Here is a 19,292-nt window from a genome sequence, read left to right as displayed (position 1 = left end):
GAGTGTGTTTGTTTGGGACAGGCCGCAGAGTCACTTCTTAGTAAAGGGTGGGGTGGTGTTTTTAACGGACAGGCCAGCTCCTGAGCTGCATTCTCACTTCTTTGCATCATTCGGGAGGCACAGAGGTGCTGGACAGCATCTAGCTTCCCCCCCCCAAGCTTGGCCATCCCTACCCCATTCCTGTTCCTCCACTCTCTGAGGCCCTTGCTCTAGGGGCCATGCCCGGGGAGAGGGGAGGACTTCAGTGGCGTGACTCCTGAGCTGGAGAGTGGAGAAGCAGGCCCAATATACTCAATAAATGACTGATCTGCCTCCACTGGTGTATTTCAACCTCAGCTAAGAAGCTTCATACCTAGGCTCCATGGCTGTTTCTGGCTATAGCTCGCAGCTGTAATCTATTAACGTTAACTTAAAGGGGATACAGGTCAGTAGCCTCAAATGTGTCCCCTAAACCAGCATTCCCATTTAAACAAAGTCCTTCTGAGCCCTGGTAATGAAACAGCCCCGGCAGAGCCTTAGGCCTCAGTAATTGACAGGCCCACTTCCTGGCTCCCACTCTGTGCAACAGGCAGAGAGCACTGGCTGTGAGCCACTGGGGCCTTGCAACTGATGAGCATTCACACTTCTGATTGCAACGGACAAGGCAATTAGGCCAAACTCAGCCTAGCAATGGTTGGAGCAATTATGACCATCCTATTAAAGTGACAGATCCCCTTCTATTTATAGGCTGGTGGAGGGGACTCAGCTTCCTGAGGGTAAAGTGACTTTCCTGATTGACTGTGTCCCATTTAGCTGGCTCCAATGTCTGAGTGCTTTGGAGAGGACTCTTTTGCTCCGTGACTGAACTTTCCTTTAATAATCAGGCCAATCTGGATGACACCCATAGGCAGCAGAGGGCAAAGGAGACTAATCCCTAAATAAGAGGGAGATGTCACCTTCCCTGCCTTGAATCTTCAAATGTACTAGCAGTTAGCGTGCCTAAGGCCTCTTGATTTTATTGACGCTGCCTGCCACAGGCTGGGCCCTGAAGGAGCCTGGCAGGTGGGGTGCAGGTCTCTGCCCTGACCTCTCCAAAGCAAGCCCAGGCCCTGCAGCAGGATGCACGCTGAGTACTGAACAAGCCCCTGGGGGATGGGAGTTAATGCCTAAATACTGGCGAGGGGCTGAGCCAGTGTCCACCCCCAGCACTGAATTCCCAGGCCCCTCTCTGAGTCTCTAGTCCCCCGTCTTCCCCCTGCCGCGGGCTGCCCCACACCCCGCCCCCGGCCTGCAGCACCAGCGCGGCCTTGGGGGCTCCCGCCGAGTCCCTGGCAGGCTCAGCCCGTGCCCAGCTGGCCGGCGCCCCCTCTGCAGTGCGCAGGGCCCGCGGGACGCGAGCTGGGGGCGGGGCAGGCGAGCTCATCCCCGGCCGGGCCGAGCCGCTCGCGGGCGCAGGGCGAGCCGCGGGGTCCCCCCGGGGCAGGATGGCGGCGCCCTGGCGCTGGGTGATCCCCGTGACATCACAATGGTGGCTGGCCCGAGCGCCGCCGGGCTGGGCACGGAGGGGAGGCGGCGGGGCTGACTCATGGGTTCGCGGCGGCGGCTCCTCCCCGCCCAGCCCCTCTCCAGCCCCTGCCCATGGGCCGCTGCCCCAGCGCTCCGCGGCTAGCGGGGGTGGAGTCGCCGGTGCCCCCTCCCCGCCTCCCGCGCCGGCCCGGGAGAGGCCGCGGCTCTGCCCGCACTGCACGTGGGCCATGGAGGAGAAGGTCTCGGCCGCCGCCGGGCTGCACGGCCGCCGGGGCTACCCGGCCGTGCGCTCCCTGGGCATCGCGGTGGATGAAAACAACGTCCGGCCGGGCGCGCTGCAGCTGATCCGGGAGCTGAGACCGCAGTGGGAGACGGAGCGCGTGAAAACCAAGGTACGGAGCCAGTGTCACCCGGGGGGCGCCGCTCCCCGGGGCGCTGCGTGTGTGTCACCCTGGGGGCGCCGCTCCCCGGGGCGCTGCGTGTGTGTCACCCTGGGGGCGCCGCTCCCCGGGGCGCTGCGTGTGTGTCACCCTGGGGGCGCCGCGTGTGTGTCACCCTGGGGGCGCCGCGTGTGTGTCACCCTGGGGGCGCCGCTCCCCGGGGCGCCGCGTGTGTGTCACCCTGGGGGCGCCGCTCCCCGGGGCGCCGCGTGTGTGTCACCCTGGGGGCGCCGCGTGTGTGTCACCCTGGGGGCGCCGCTCCCCGGGGGGCGAGGGGATGGGCTGGGTGTACTCGGTGCTGCCCCAGCGCGGGGTGGGCTGGATTTGCTGCCTTCCAGCCTGGTTTCCATGGCTCTCTCGAAGCCAGGCAGAAGGGAAACCGCTTGTTATGGTGAGATCCGTTCTGTGCAACAGTCTCCCTCAGCACCCTGGGGCGTTGCAAATTCGCCTGGGCTGTGGAGCCCTGTAAGGGACTATGTTGCGCTGAATGACCTGCTCCAGGTCTTTCCTCCCTCAGGCGGGTACTTAGCGCTGTTAGCGGGCATGTGTTCTCAGCACCCCTGTCGTCCCCGGAGGCGCTAGAGTGGCTGCAAAGAATTGAGGGGTGGCTGAGCAGATTCATGTTACACGCAGAACTCTAAAATGCCTGTTGCGCGTTGGAGATTTTTAAGAGCGGGTTAGACAGACACCTACCTGTCAGGGATGATCTAGAGAATACCTAATCCTGCCATGAGTGCAGGGGACTGGACTAGATGACCACTCAAGGTCCTATGAGTCTGTGCTCTATGAATACTGGTTCTCCCGAGGCAGAGGCGTCTAATCGTTAGAGCCAGAGATCAGGTACTAGGACTTCAAGACTCTGTGCCTGGTTCTGCCACTAATTGGCTTTGCTGCTCTGTGCCTCAGTTTCCCCATCTGTCAAATGATAGTAATGACACATTGCCTAGCTTAGCTCATCAATGTTTGTAAAGAACTTTGAGATCCCTGCATGAAATGTTCTGTAGCTGTGCAGCGAGGGTACAGTACTAGTATGGTATTGATGTAATAGAGTATTCATACAAGCCTGTGCGCTTATTTCCAGTGTGCCTGAAGCATCCTTAATAATATATTAATAGCTCAGAGTCATTTATATACAAGAAGCTGCGTCAAAATATTTGTGCCAGGGCAGCTGCTAATAGGCAGGAGACTCTTGAGTTAAGGCTGTGATCTCTTCAGGGAGGGACTGTGTGTCATGTGTTTGTGCAGCACCTTGAGCTCTGGTCTCAGCTGAGCCCTCTAAGTGCTACCTACAATACAAAGAATTCATAATAAGAAGACTCTTGTCAGCCCTCTTGTATCCATGCATTGATGCTGTGTTGAAAGCAGCTCTTACTTGTGTAAGCGTAAATGGGGAGGGCTGGCATGCCTTAAATCTTAGCCCCAGCTGATGTTATTTTATGTTTGATTTTTTTAAACCTGTTCATACTGGGGGGAGGGAGGGAGGTATTTATTTTTTATTTTCAGAAAAACAATTTGTTTTATCAAAGAGAGAGTTGAAGCAGATCCTTAGCTGGTGCATATCAGCATCACTGACTTTTGGTTTCATAGTGTCGGTGCCAGGCTGTTAGGTGTTGTGCAACACTGCAGATATAAGAGGCTAAGTCCTCTTGAGTGGCCAAGGTCTGCTCAGTGTAGGACCCAGGAGAGCTGGGCAAAGGTGGCTGTACCCCTCCCCCCATGCCGCATGCCCCCCCCCACAGTTCTGGGGTCAGCTGAAGACTGTTCAGCCCCCCAGTACAAGTAAATGGAGCCTACAGGTTGCTCTAGGTTACGCCCAACTGCAGTGGTCTCCAAGGATCTGGCCCCACAGCCAGCGCATCCCCTACTTCTGCCACTAAGCAGAAAGCATCTCCCTGCAGGGGAATGGACTAGATGCCATCTCGAGGTCCCTTCCAGTCCTATGAGTCTATGCTAGAGAGCTTCAGGGCATTGTAAGCAAGCTTGATAGCATACTGTCGGAGGGGTGCCTGCTTCTCTCTCGCCTTAGGTGTGATAAGGAGAGCCAGAGCGATACATCCAGCGCTGAAGCCCTGTCTGGACTGCAGCAGGTTGGAGCTCTATGCTCTGCGTTCCAGTGTCTTTAAGGCTCTGTTGGTAACAAAGAAATGCCCCTGCTTAAATACTTATGCAACTACCATCCAGTGAAAGAGACCGGAGATGCCCAAGAGCACTTTGGGGTGAAGAACGGCTGTGAGAATGTCTGGATAAGGCAGGGATGTATGTGTGTCAGGGCAGGGGTCTGTGTACAGGGTGATGAGTGTGAGAACAGGCAGATTGGTACAGGTGGATGTAGTGTCTGGGGGTGTTGTGTGAATTGATGGGGCAGACATGGGGCAGGTGGACGCAGAATGCATGGCTGGGTAAGTGAAGTGGTAGGTGGTGGATGGGAACAGTGGGGTTAGTGGTTTGGAAGGATCTATACATTTGTGTGCGTGAATGGTCGGATGTAGTGCAACAATTCCTCTGCTGCTGCGAGAGGATGAAGCGAGAGGAAATAGGGTAGTGGCTGGGCACCCATGGAGTCAGATCGTCCCTGATCCTTGCATGTGTGCAGAGAACGTTCCCCACTCTGGGGCACTTCACACACGGGGCCTAAGCAGTTGCAGCCCTTGTGCTCAGGGAAGCTCTGCACAGGCCTGTCCATCCTAACGGGGGTGGAGGGGCCGTGGTCCCATGAGCCCACGCAGAGGGTCCGGCACACTAGACAGAGCCCCTAGTCCCCTTTTTCCATTTGCAGACCACTAAAAACTTTTCAGTGGAGATGCAGATGCCTTTGGGAATCTATTGATTGCATAGATAGCTGAGTTCTGTTCAGTCAGTTTTCGGTCTGTCATTCAGCCATAGCCCAGCCCCCTGGGTTGAGAACCACGGCCCTACAGCATGATGCTACTCGCCTTGTTCCTCAGGGTCCCAGGAAGGGATTAAGCTCTGTGCAGCATGGACCCACTCCACGCAACCACGGGGTGACGTGACTTTGTGCTGCCCCGCTGCTCGAGGCTGTGCATCAAAAGCACGATCAAGACCTAAATGCAAAGAGCACTAACTCCTGGGGCTCTTGCCTGATCGTTTCTAGGATTATTGCCACAATAAAGCCCTGGCTTCCACTCCCCTCCTATACCCTGTGGCAGGAATACCAGCCCCCGCTCATCCTCTTTTTCCACAGGCGGCAGTGGATGCAGCGGGGTATTTGGCCATTCCAGGCTGGGAGAATGGGGGGGATATGACGCTGCTGGTAAACGTTCACTCTGCAGTTGACGCTTCTGGGAACGTCTCAGGTGGTCTCCTGAGCAGCTGTCCTTGTTCCTGGAAGCTGGAGGAGGTGTGAGATGCTGTGTACGCAGGTCGTCAGCAGTGCTGAAATGAGCGTCATGGAATGCAAGGAGGATCAATACCAACAGTCCAATTCACACCCAGAGGAAAGATCTGAATGGACTTTAGATCCGAGAATGGAGAAGAACTGAGGCAGAGTTCAGTTTGCCGAAGCGGCGGGGGCTGCTGAACTAGAGCTGCTGGGGGAGTGGGACCTGTCCATAGGAAATTCCTGTTCTCGTCCTCACGGAACTTGGGGCTATTCTGTTCCATCTGCAGGGGGGTAGTTGCAGTGGGTCCGATCCTTAGCTGGTGTAAATCTGGATAGTTCCAGTGACGTTGATGGAACTATGCTGGTTTATACCAGCTGAGGATTTGGCCCATTAGATCTGAAAGGAGGAGGACAGGGAGAGGCTGAGGGTGAAGACTTTAAGGAGATAGGAGTCTTATGGTATTTACTTCTCTCTGGCATGTGAAGATCAAATCAGTTTCCTTTTTACTTATAGGGGAGAAGCATATTGTCACCTATCGCGAAGCTGCTAACGCTTCAGATCATGTCCTGGGCAGTGCTGGACAAAGCCTCGGGCACAAGAGTAGCATCAGATTGGGCGGTGCCCTTGGTGCTGCCGCTTCTGCAACAGCGTGTAGCCTGAGCAATGCCAGCTTTGCACGTGGTGTCCCTCCCCTGTGCACCAGGCCATAGTGCTGGGCGCTGCCCACCCAGGCAAAGCAGGCACCCTCAGATTGCACCCTGAGTGCCACGGCCTCATCAGCACACTGTGTCACAGATACTGCTGCAGTATTACTCTGCCCGTCCCATTGCACTCCCAGGCCTGGCCCCAGGCAGCACCAGATCTGCCTTCTGAAAGGCCCAAGGATCCAACCCTGCATTTCCCAGAGCAGGATGGTTCAGTGGATTGCGGGGGCACCTTGCCCAGCATTTGCTTGCAGCCAGAGCTAGCAGCCCCCACTTCTTTCCACAAGCATCAAATTCTCCCAACTTTTAAAAAATGGAAGAGGAGAAAAGTGCCTCTTGGAGACGCATTAATCTCGATTTAACACAGGGCTAAGGGTTCCGCTTCTCCCCCATCTCGTTGACTCGATTCACTCCACTGACTCCAGCGGAGTTACTTCTGATTTACCCCAGCATGAGTGAGAGGGGAATCAGGCCAATATTTCTTGCCATCCCCAGACCATCTGGAATTGCCTGCCTTCCCCATCAAACCACACCTCTGTGCGCTTCCTCTGCTTCCCAGGAGAGAGCATAGAGGGAGAGAGAGCTGCAGGAAGAGGGGTCATGGAGTTGGAGAGGACGGGGGAGGGGGAGAAGACTCCATGTATTCCGGCACCCAGCCAAGTTAAGGAGAAGTCCGAACAAAACCTTCTTTCCATCTGTGAGGCGCCATCAGAGTAGTGACAGAGGCATCCCCAGCAGAGACATCGCCACCAGTGATCTCAGAGCTGCTCAGCCCCCTGGGGTGGGTTGATTGGTTGGTTTCATTTGCTCCTCGCTGTGTTTTGTGCCTGACGCACTGTGCCAATTCAGAGATTCTGCCCACGGAGCAGCTCAGAACCTACAGAAGCCTGTGCCGCAGCCCTCAGCCACCTAAAGGTGGAACGGTTCTTTTAGCTCTCTTGAGTCGCCAGCCGGAAAACAGCCCAAACCACCCAGCTGTGCTGGGTTCCTTCATCAGCGCCTCCAGCTAGCTGAGAACTTATCCCAGGCCCATCCGTAGGTTTGAAACCCTACTCAGTGCCCCACTGAACTGGGATCGAATCCCAGGTTTGTAACTTAACCCGGTGTCATGCTTTGCTATTAAATCACCCAGTTCCAATTATAAGCCTGGGCCGTATGAGGAGTGCGAGACAGGCCCATGTTGGGATGCTGTCGAGACCTCCCAAACTTGTGTCGTCCATGACTGGTGCGTCTCCTGAGGTGAACTGACAAGAAAGGTCTCCAGAGAGAGCCCCCACTGACATCACCAAGCTCTTAACTAAACCATGTGGTTCTGTGCGGTGGGGGTGCTGCTGAGACCCCTTCTTTCCTCACCCTGTCCCTTCCCCCCCATATTACTGCAGCTTCTTTTGGCAGGGATCGTGCACAGGTGCACGCATTCATTCACAAGCACCGCCCAGAAGGCATAAAAGAGAACAGCCCCAGCAATGACCCAGGTTGCAAGGCGGGGGAGAATCAGAGCCGGTATCTTGCAATCTGCCCTTGTAAAGTGTCTGGTGTACCTCGGACACTGTTCAGATAACATTGCTCCACGCTGCGCATTTAACAGCCTCCCCCCATGTGCCCTGAGTCATAACCTCCATCCTCAGCTGAAGGCTGGTGACCTGGCTAGGACTCCGTTTGAAGTGTCCGTGCTGTTCGCTAATCAGTGTTTGGACTGGCGACAGTGGCAAAGAGAGGAAGGGTGGTTAGGGTGTTTGCTTGGGACTCAATTCCCTGCTTCACCACAGACCCCCGTGTGACCTTGGGCAAGTCCCCTAGCTCTCTGGGCCTCAGTTGCCCATCTGTACAATGGGAATAATAGCCCTGCCTCGCCAGGGTGCTGTGAGGATGATGATGATAATGCCTAGCTTTTATATAGTGTGTTTCATCAGCTCTCAGAGCACTTTCCCACGGAGATCGGTTTCGTTAGCCCCTTTTCACAGATGGGAGAACTGGGCAGTTCCTTACCCAAGCAGGCTGGGTATTGAGCTGGGTCTTGAAGGCAGGTGGAGTGTTCTGTCCACTAGACCACACTGCCTCCCTCAGTCAAATACACTGGCGTGTGAGCCACTCACATGTTACCGTCATGGCGGCCAGATAAGTATCATGGACAGCCTCCTGTGCCAACCTCTTTTTTTACACTCAAGGCTGTTAGGATTATACATTAGTGTCTCTTTTTCCCCTCCCCACTGGGCATTCCCCTGGGCACACACTTGTTAATGGCCCCTTTTCCCCACGCCATGCCCTAACCCTCTCCCTCTGTCCCTCCCTCTCCAGCTCTTCACCGACGGCATCACCAACAAGCTCATGGCCTGCTACATGGACGAGGGGATGGCGGACGCGGTCCTGGTGCGGGTCTACGGCAGGAAGACGGAGCTCTTTGTGGACCGGGAAAATGAGCTGAAGAATTTCCAGGTGCTGCGAGCCCACGGCTGCGCCCCCAACCTCTACTGCACTTTCCAAAACGGCTTGTGTTACGAGTTCATGCAGGGGACGGCGCTAGGACCTGAGCATGTGCAGCAGCCACAGATCTTCAGGTGTGTGTGTGTGGAGTTTGTGCAACGTTTCCTTCTTCCGTGGTCCTGCCTTGGGAGGGAAAAGGCACTTGGGCAGATTGCTATGGGCCTGATTCTGCTATCGGTCTTAGGGTGCTGCGTGCAGGGAGTGACGTTTGGAAGAAGCCAAGCCAGATCGAGGAATGGGCTCCTGGCACCTCCTGTGCTCTGCAACGCCCCATATTGGGCTGCTAGCAGGAACTTGGGTGGGAAGCAGCATAGGACGTTCCATCTCCCAGCTACCAGAGGCAGCTGCTGGCAGGGGGATGGGCGTTGCCTTTCTCTTGCAGACTGGCCTTTCGTCTGGCAGATGGGTAGTATGCATAGCCATTGCCAGCCCCACAGAGGCTGTTCCCCCGAAGTGTCCCGTACCATTTGCCTAGATTGAACCAGGACAGCAGCATTCTCTGGGTAACTGCAGTCGCCGACCAGATTCCCTGCTAATGTACAATACCAGCAGTATTGCCAGCTTTCCTGGTTTTCTCACAAGTCTCGCAGTTTGGGGTGTACTGATTGAAGCCCCAGCTGCTGGAATCAAGTGATCACACCAGAATCTCAGTTTTCATTTAAAAAGAAGTAACTTGTAACCCTCAGGGTTGTTGAGAAGGGCTTGAAAACATGATGCAATTGCAACCTGAGGACTCAGAAACCAGAGAGCAAATCAAAGGAACAAACAACAACAAAAATTTGGCTTGAAAATCACAAGATTTAAAAAAAAAAAAAATCTCATGATTTTTTAATCCTTGAGGTTGGCAAAGCTGAGATTGGTGTTGCTCCAGAGACTTACACCAGCCGAGAATTTGGCCCAGTGAGTTTGGAGATTTTGGGGATGGTACATTGGAGCATTTGGAAGTCACACCGCTAAAACGGAGAGTGAATTTAGACGCTTTGAGCCTGAATTTTTAACAGTGGGTGCTGATTTTGTGATGTCCCTGGGGTGTGGTTGGCAGAGGGAGCTGAGCATTTCCCATTGGCAGAATCTCTACGTGTAGCCACCTGTTATCGCCGCACCTGTGATTTGTTCTAGGTTGATAGCCTGGGAAATGGCCAAAATGCACGCGATTCACGCCAACGGGAGCCTCCCCAAGCCCAGCCTGTGGCACAAGCTACACAAGTACCTTACCATCGTGAAAACAGAGCTCATCACCAAGGCATCCAACCCCAGGTAAAGAGAGAGAGAGAGCCCAGCAACAAGACTCCTGCTAAGGCCATCCTGTATCCGCACGGTTCTAGCTAGCTGCATTGTGCTCATCTCTAGTCCTGCGTATGGCTCAGGCAATACAGCCAGGCAGTTGTGGGAAGGGTAAATGACATAACTGGAGCTGGGCAAAAATTGAGTGAAGAAACCAGGCAACAGGCAAAGCCCTGGCTGGGTTTTGTCACAAACCTACAATTCACAACAGCTTTGCCAAAAGATTCAGTGAGGTCAGTAAAATTATCAGCTTAGCTATGGGGAGTCAGGCCAGTCCAGGGATTGGGCAGAGCTAGGTGGAGTTTTGGTTTGAAATCATGTAACTCTGAAACTCTGACCCAGGACAACATTTTGAGGGCTTTGGTTGAGTTTGGGGGCTTGTTTGAATCCCAAAAGTGCAGGGAAGGCAAACCACATGAGCTAAAAATGCAAGGAAAGAAAGGTGAACATCTGAACCGAACTGCTGAGCACTAGACATGACGCAGGCGGGACATGTGTCAGCAGACCAGCTGCAGTCCAGTTGAGCCTGACACGATTACAGCAAGGTTTGAAATTTTTCATGTAAAGGAGCAAACCATATTTGAACCATGCTATGGCCCTTCCATAACGCAACTGGGAAACACGGTCTAAATATAGTTATGGTCTGTCTACTCTACAAGATTGACCTATGACTTAGCCAATCTTTGTATCTGGGCCCACCAACAAGCAGACTTTCCAGCGTAGACGAGACCACACGGGAAAATGAACCAGGCTGAAACGGAAGATCTCTCTCAACACTTAACTGTCAGATCATGCTGCCCAGCCTTTGCTCTGAGTTGCCTTGGAGAGATCTTCGCTGTGTCACAGACAAAGACTTTGGAGCGATCAAAGTGGAGACAACTTAGATTGTAAGCTCTCTGGGGTAGGGACTGTCTTTTTGTTCTGTGTCTGTACCACGCCTAGCACAGTGGAGTCCTGGGCCATGACTAGGACTCCTAGTTGCTGCAGTAATACTGTTACTAGCAGTAATAATAACTCCCAGGAAAATCACCCCAGCTGGGATTAAGCTGGGACCTGAGCCCCACTTACACTGGGAATTGACTCCAGTTACGTGGGTGGATTTTACACACCGTTCAGGATAATATGGGTTCAACCAGGGGCCGTTGTACACCAGGTACAGTGGCTTTAAAACCATTATAGGCCTAACTCAGTTTTTCAGTGATCCAGACAATGCATGTTTAAAACCAGTCCATCTAATGTCCGGTGCAGACAAGGCCTCGAGGGAGATTTAGTCCATTCCAGGTGGGTGGATCCAGAAGAAGTCTCAGCCTGCGTCAGGATCCACCTACTTGGACACTATCAGTCCCAATAAACAGGGAAGGTGAATGATCTAGGTGGCACACAGAGTTCATTAAATGATCAGTTGGATTTAATTATTAACTAGCTCTTTTTTTAGTATCACCAGGTTGCTTGAGGTTATTAGCACAACATATGCCACTATGTTTTCTTGAAAAATTCCACTGTCCTTGTGGCTCTGGGCCTGGGAGCTCGATTGCCATCGTAGCTCAGGGGAATGGACCATCATTTTGATCCACATGGATCCCTTCGAAGGCTAATTGCAATGAGAGTCTCCTGCTTCTGATTTGATTGATCTGATTGTTGCTGTTTTGTGCCCTATATGTGAGATGGGTTTGAGTCTTGGTCTAGTTCCTAGTGGGACAGGGTTCTACATCACCATAACCACCAGTGCAATTGACCTCACTTGTTAGCAATATCCACCTAGAGGCTAAAGAGTCAACGGGGCACAGAGATAGAATTATCCTTTCCCTCCTAGAGAGAGTCCATCCACATCACTGTGGAGGCATGTTGATAGGACAACATGGGGAAGCTTCTGCTGCTTGATCTGTCCCTGCTCTGAGGCTAAGTAGAAGATTCCAATCTCCAGGACTGTCAAACCATTCACCACTGCTGAGCATCAGAACTTGGGAGTGCATGGCTCCACACTGATCTTCCAGTGAACAAAGAGGTTTTTGCTGCACGAAGTACCTGTGAGATGTGATTCTCCAAGACTGTGCTGCCCCCTTTCTCTCTCTCTCCAGTTATTGAATGTTATTGAGCTTTGCATTATTTAAAAAAAAACAAAAAACAACCCACACGTTTGAAAAGAAGCTTATTGTGTGTGGACATGACCTCACATCCTCTTCTCCCCTAGGTTCCGTCAGGAAGTGCCCAGTCTGGAGGTGCTAGAACAAGAGGTTGCCTGGCTGAAGGAATATCTCTCCCCGCTGGGCTCACCCATCGTGCTGTGCCATAACGACCTGCTGTGCAAAAACATCATCTACAACGAGACCGAAGGTTTGTTCCGTTCCTGTCCAGTGCACACGAGCTTTGCAAACATGTCCCTTCCCCTGAGGGTGGCTGCCAAGGGGTACAAGGATGCTGGCCTCTTGAAGACCCAGAGGCATCTGCTCTAACCGCTCCCTGTTTTGCCTTCCACAGAGCACGTGCGGTTCATAGACTACGAATACGCTGGTTACAATTACCAGGCTTTCGACATTGGGAACCACTTTAATGAATTTGCAGGTGAGTCAAGCTAGTGTGAAAGCTGGGCCCGCAGTTTGGTGGAATGTTTCCCTATGGCCGTGTTTACTTACAGGGTAACTGATCAGGATATTTCATTAATGTAAGTAACTGTAGGAAACATTTCTTCCTCTCCCCATGTTTAGCCCCAAGTGCAGGTTATAGTTATGCCTGTTGGTATCCGTTTCAGCTTGTGCTGTGTTGCCTTCAGCTCTCACAAGCTAACCAGGGTCGGACCAGGTCAGCACTGGGAGGGAAAATCTCTAAGAGGATTTGGAGGAAGTTTTGTGAGTGATTCAGTATTTGGTACTTCTCCCGTCAAGTGACTACTGAGCCAAGAGCCATGTCTGGTGGAGTTGCCGGCACCTTTCAAATGAGATCTAAAACTGGGATCCTGGCTGCTTGTGGGCATTAAAGTTGCCATGGCAATAACATCAGAGTGCTTGGGTCATTCTGTTCTGTCTACCCGATTTCCCAATGTGGTCTCAGTTGGCTTCTCTCCCAGCCCTAAACTTCTGAGCAGCGTTCCTGCGCGCGGTTGAATAGCTGCCATGTTCCTCTCCAGAGGAGCCTACAGGAAGTTACTCCTCGCACTTTGAAGACAAAAGGAGTTGTAGATGTACAAATAATTTTTGCCTTGAAGACTTAAGCAGGATTATGGCAGCCTGAAGCGCAAGCCTGCACTGAAACTTTTAAGTCCCCTTCTGCACGTCACTGCTGAGAGCAAACAGTAGAAGAGATCAGATCCAGGCTTGTGCATGGCAGGGTGCTCATGGGCTGGACTAGATCTAGGGGGAAAGGGGGTTTGGTATGTATCATGGCACGCTGTTGTTTCCTAATTCAGTGGCCTTTCTCAGAGATCATTCCAAATTATTTTAAAGCCTCTGAAGAACTTCTAGGAGTAAAATTCACATGGAGTGCAGGGAAGATAAGGAATCAGTTCAAGTGTCTCTCAGAGGGAAATCACATTTAGATTGTAACTTCAGGGCCAAAATCCCAGTGTCAGAGAGGGAAGGATAGGACCCACTTACTAACAGGATCTTGTAACAAGTAGATAGGATCAGTATACTTGCATCCTATCCCTAGCTCTGGGGCAATAACTCGTCTTTCACTAGAATGGCCATGACTTACATAGTGTTTGTCTCCCAGGGGCTGATCCAACAGTAATTGAAAGATTCCCATTGACTTCAGTGGGCTGTGGCTCATGCCCTGGGAGAGCCTAGAGGAGCTGCCTTGTTCTCCTCTCCCACCTCCAGTCCTCCTAATTGCTAGCTTCTGTTTGCAGGGGTGAACGAGGTGGATTACAGCCTGTATCCCAGCAGAGAGAGACAGCTGCAGTGGTTGAGGCACTACCTGCAAGCCTACAAGCAACTGAGCCGGGAGAACCAGGGAAACGGAGGGGGAGTCGTATCTGACAAGGAGCTGGAGACCCTCTACGTGCAAGCAAACCAGTTTGCTTTAGTGAGTGGGCGCCCAGCGGAGTGGTGGGAGGAGGCAGAACTGAGAAGGTGACGCGCTGGGGCAGGGTTTCCGAGTACACTGAACTCATGGGAGAAGAGATTGTTGGGGAATAGAAGAGAGATATTTACACCCACTGGAGCATGTTCTTCTCTGACAGGCAAGACCCAGGGCTCTTTTTGGTGGGAGAGTTAATCAGCCCTGAAATGCACTCTGGAATTCAGTTACGGGAGTGAACAGGGAGAGGAAATAGGATCTGATCCGGTGGCTCAAAAGACACTGAAATTCTTCACTGTGCCTATGTGTCCAGCCTGTGTTTAACATCGCTGCAATCCCAGGCCCAGGAGTGAACCAACTCGGTCATAATGGTCCTGAAACACCACCCTTCATGAAAGGAACATAGGAATTACCGTAACTGACTAGAGTAATGGTCCATGGCCAGCACCATTTTTAGAGGGAGATGCAAGAAGCTCCAGAATTAAAGTTCTCCAGTGGAGGGAAGGGAACTGCTGTGGAAGCAGAGTGGGAACAGATGTGATGGATCAGATCTTGCTAAAGAGCTCAGCAGATTGGGCATGGGTTTTTGTTTTTTTTGTCTTTTTTTTAAGATCTAGGCCCAATGGTGCATTCAGAGCAATTAGAGACCTGGTCCAATGTACGGCAGCAGAGCCTGCCCACCTACCTGGAAGTCCTTCACGTTATTAAGTTCCTCCGACAATAAGGCAGATCCTCTCTAGGAGTCAGATGGCCAGGAACTCTGAGTGCCATTTCATTCCTCACGAATCCAGACCTAATGCCACAACTGACTCTGAGCAGAGTGGCCAGTGGGGGAGAGCATTGGATGGAGCAGCCAGAGGCCCTTCCCTGATCGCTTTTCCCCCCAGCCATCATGGTTCTCTACTGCCTTCCACCTTGTGTAGCCATTTACACCTTGTAGGTACCTGTTGTTTAGGGATTAACAGCAGCGCCAGCCTCAAGCACTCCAAAAATCATGAGAATGGCTTTGACGCTCAGGTCACCTTTTCACGTTTTTCTCTGCAACCACAAGGCTAGAAAGTTTTTACACACACACTCTCTCTCTCTCTCTCTCTCTCTCTCTTTTAAGTGAAAGCTGAGATTCCCATGAAGTCTCTTGATGGGGTTTTAAGAAACCCACCGACTATCACAAGAGTGCTGTTAAAACCACAGGAGTTGGCAACACTGGACCATGAACCTAGCCTGGGGGCCTGCTTTATGATTTGCAGAGTTGCGAGAAAGAGCAGGGCCCCCAGAAACCACAATCCGGCTTTGGGTTGAATTACAGCTCTTCTCCTGCCACTGAGGAGGAGCAGTGGGGGAAATCAGGCCTGGCAGTGGGTGGCTTCCTCTTTCCCCCCTGCCCTGCTTGAGAAGCTATCCCACGAGTAGCAGAGCTTACATGGGATCCAAGACTCTGAGTCACTCTGAGCAGATTTCTGAAAGGGCTAAGTACCCATTTAGACACCAAAATAAGTGGCCAGGTTCTTGAGAGAGAACTGCACATTGTGGGTGGGGCTGCTCTGAAATATCCCGCCATGAGGATCACAATGGGAGCTGCTGGGTGCTGAGCACTTGAAAATCTGGCTCTGAGCTTTTCTGAAAATATGATCCTCGCTGAGCATAGGCTTAATGACGCATCTGACTGGGTGGTCTCAGGTTGCCTGGCTGATGGACAGACTGTTCCCTGTTAGCCATTATCTTGTGCATCCCCCTCCGGACAGCAAGAATCCAAGAAAAGTGGCGGTCAGCCAAGCATGTGGGGCAGGATCAGCATTGCAGAATGTACGGTGCTTGTGGAACCCTGGAAATTTCGAGCCAGATTCTCAGCTAGTACAAACGGGTGAAGTCAGTGGAGCTGCACTGATTTATACCAGCTGAGAAATGTTCTGGCCTATAGTTTCTGAGGACCAGAGTTTCTGCCCTCTATGGCAGCAAGACTGAGAGAGATCAAGCAAGGAAGAAGTTCTGCACAGGTGGCCACCTGCTCATAAGCTGGAGAAGAGATGTGGCCCCATCTTCCATGAGACAGGAGGCCAAAATAAAGAGCGATGCACATTGATTGTAGGTCGGTGGGGTGATAACAGGTGAGCAAAGACTCTGGTGACCTGTTGGCCTGAACCTGGGACCAGCTGAGCTCCGGAATACAAGGAAATCTGACTTTGCCAAGGTTACTTACATAAAATCTCCAGAGAGAACAATGACCCTGTTGGAGCTGCTACAGCAACCTTTGAACCGAGCAGCTGGAGGGGAATTTACCTTAGCTGAGAGCCAGGCTGTAAACAACTTCAGACCTATCCGTTGTGATAAGGAAGCTGAGGGCTTGTGGAGCTAGTCACCTGTATTTTAACTCTGAAACGGTGGACACGTTAGGACACGTTACGGAACATGCTCTTGCTATTTTCAACATGCAGTGGCAGGGGATCAACCTAGAGGTGCCATGACCCAGGTGCTGCCAGCCAAGGATGGATCAAACCCAAGGCTGCCCCACTCTGAGGGACCCAGTGGTAACACCCTGTTCCCCCCACCCCGTGCAAGGAAGGGGATAACGTTTAGTTCACTGTAAGATCTTTGGGGCGGGGTCAGCCTTTTTGTTCTGTGTTTGTACAGCACTGAGCACAGTGGGATTCTGCTGCATAAAAATGTCACACAGATAATAATTTAATAAGACAGGAGCTGACTGTTCATTAGCACAAAAAAGCTCATGGGCCAGATCCCCACCTGACTGCAAATCAGCATGGATTCACTGAAGCCAGTGGAAGCGGACTTACACCGGCTGAGGATCTGGCCCCGAGTGTTGAAAGAAGAGGGTGACGTGAAAGGTTTTATCATCTCACAGTGGTATGAGAAGCTCTAGGCAGATTCCTGATTCTTCTCTCTGTTGCAGGCCTCTCATTTCCTTTGGGCATGCTGGGCCCTGATCCAGGATAAATATTCCACCATAGACTTTAACTTCTTCAGGTGAGTGGGCCCCTGCAGCAGGGCTGGTGGTGGGTAGGGCTTTCCCTTTGCCATGGCACGAGCAGGCTGCCATGTTACTTCCGTGCCCAGGCTGATCAGCACCGAGGTCCTCGTTGGAACCGTGGGTCACTGCAGCACCCAGGCAGAGCACGTGGGGAGGTGCAGTGCAATGGGATGGGTAACGCGGCTGGGACCCGTGGATCCTAACAGGAGTGCTGCTCCAGCCTGGGCTAAAAGACACACCTCTGTTAGCCCGAGCTGCAGCAGGCTCTTCAGATACGTAGCCCAGCCACAAATTGCCACGGTGTTATGGACACCCAGTGTATCAGCGTTCTGCTGCAGCACAGAATGCAGTGAGCCCCAGGAGACGGGGCTGCCCCTTGATCTGTTATCTCCTGCAGAGTTTGGACCAGAAATTCCTAGAATAAAGGCAGACCATCCCTCTCAAATCCCATCTAGCTCCTTCCCCACCTGGTCTAGTTTTAAACAGCTCAAGCAATCAGGATGCCACCATTCCCCCCTTGGGGAGATTATTCCACACCCTAAATCACCCCTCTCCTTCCTTGCAGCAGATGTGAGTAAGCAAGGCCGTGGGCTTCACCCTCGAAAGGAGGTGAGGGGAGATCCCCGTAGCGCCAACAGGGTGGAGGCAGTCAGGTGTTCCCACTCTCTTGTGTAAGATCTGTCTCTGTCTCTCTTCGCAGGTATGCAAGGCTAAGATTTAAACAGTACTTCAAGGCAAAGTCTGTGGTGACAGCCCTGGAGATGCCAAAATGACGTCTCAAGGCTGCTTCAGGTCCACAAGATTCCCAGCTATTTTCTCCTGCACAGGTCGGCTGCTGTCATGACCTCAGTCGGCCACCGGCTAGTGGAGGGGGCAGATAGACTGGAGGGAGAGGGGGAAGGGGAAGGAAGACTTTCTGGGAAGCCAAAGATTAAACGAAGCCCCTGGAGCACAGTTATCCCATCTCTGGATTTAGCTCCATCGTTGGTTTTGCTGATGGTGCTGTTCCGGGGGATGATGACAGGACTTGGCTGCTGGCAAGACACTTGGTTCCAAGACTGGAGCGTGAGACATTCAGGAAGGCAATGAGCTCAGCTGGACTTAAAGATTTCAGGACTGCCTTGCAGATTAGTATCGCCTTAAGATTGGAGCTGTGTTCCTTGGGCCGGGCGACCCGGCAGGTATGTCCTTTACCGAAACAAACCGTGCTGCTGTTCGGTGTCACATCCTCCAGAGGGTATGGGGAATTCTGCTCGGTGAATCCTGCCTCAAGTGGGGATGAGGCTGACTCTGAGCTCCTAACCCCCACAGCCCCCTTCTGCCCCACACTGTGAGGGGCTGGCTCAAGACCCCTCCCCCTTTATTTTTGAATGCACACTTAGGGGTTACACAAGGCGGCCTGCACAGGGGCTGCAGTACCTGCCACTAGGCCCTGCCATGGGCTAACCCAAGGCACATGGGAGAAGAAGGGGGACCTTCCTTTTGTCCCAAGCCTTAATGATAGAGGTTACAGCAGCTGGCAGTGACCCCTCGACTCCCACCCCTCAGCGCTGTGTTTGCCTAAGCATCTCCAGGAGGAGGTGAAGATCCCCTGACTGTGAAGAATGGTCCTGCGTGCCAAAAATAAACTTCTCTTCCCAAACAGGGCTGCTCACCTGGTGCCTTGTCCCACAGCTGGGTGTCCTGGAGACATGGCTGAGGCTGCACGTACCCCCGCCCCCCACCCGGCACTCTCCTCGGGCACTGAGGAGAGCACGTAACTCGCTTCAAAGCACAGCTGGCCCCAAGCTTCTAAGTTTAAATGTGAACTTTCCCTGAATTTGGGAAGTAGGGGAACACGTTAGGAACTGGAGTTTGCTTAGCTCAGTAGAACCAGATTCCTGAATCTGGCCTGGGATCTCCCTTTAACCCTACCCAGGACGTGGTGTGTTTGGGGCAGGAGGGCACCGTGCAGTCAGCTTCCACTAGACCCCCAAATACTCTGCTGGGTGTGTGGTTTTGCACAAGCTTTTTCTTTTGCCTCAGATCTCTGGGGCCACACTTTCTGGTCTCCTCACAGTGTTTCTGCCAGCCAGGGACTGCTGGACCCCACAGCCTCCCCTGGCTCTCTGAGACATGTAGCGACTCTGCAGGAGACGCAGATGAAAAAGGTAGACACCCCCACCCCACTTTGGGGCTGCGCTATTGTAGCCTAACTCCCTCCCCCCACATTCTCAGTGCCTGAGTCATTCGTGCCCCGCACCTTCTGGCAGAAAGGGGCACCCTGGCGGAACCAAAGCAATGGCCCTGGCTGTGCAGTGGGCCCGTAGGTCCAGGTGAGGGCACTTCTGCTTTGCACGGGTGGCTGGCATCACCCCGGCAGCGCTAGCATCGGGAATGTGGAGCTCAGTGAGAGCCAACCCGGGTATGTCTCTGGGAGCTGGGAATCGCACCCCCAGCTCCGAGTGTCGTCATAGCCGGAGACCAGCCCCTAAGCGCTGGGGAGCTCCACGGCCAGCACTGAACTTTGAGCCTTGTGCAGCAGTCGGGAGCACCC

At 52.9% G+C, this 19,292-nt stretch overlaps 1 protein-coding gene across 1 annotated transcript; it reads left to right on the top strand.

The window, feature by feature from the left end:
• The first annotated feature begins 1,448 nt into the window (after positions 1-1,448).
• On the top strand, positions 1,449-18,827 carry ETNK2 (ethanolamine kinase 2). Its single transcript, XM_039537678.1, has 8 exons — positions 1,449-1,898; positions 8,290-8,549; positions 9,595-9,732; positions 11,951-12,093; positions 12,238-12,321; positions 13,604-13,779; positions 16,679-16,752; positions 17,457-18,827. Exons 1-8 carry the CDS (start codon positions 1,464-1,466, stop codon positions 17,527-17,529), a joined length of 1,383 nt encoding a protein of 460 aa, XP_039393612.1. The 5' UTR covers positions 1,449-1,463; the 3' UTR covers positions 17,530-18,827.
• The last annotated feature ends 465 nt before the right edge of the window (positions 18,828-19,292 follow it).

This window comes from Mauremys reevesii, linkage group 4 (assembly GCF_016161935.1).
Source record: "Mauremys reevesii isolate NIE-2019 linkage group 4, ASM1616193v1, whole genome shotgun sequence".
Classification (NCBI taxonomy): Eukaryota; Metazoa; Chordata; order Testudines; family Geoemydidae; genus Mauremys; species Mauremys reevesii.
Note: the sequence above shows the minus strand (reverse complement) of the source record. Positions and strands in the feature narration are given on the sequence as shown.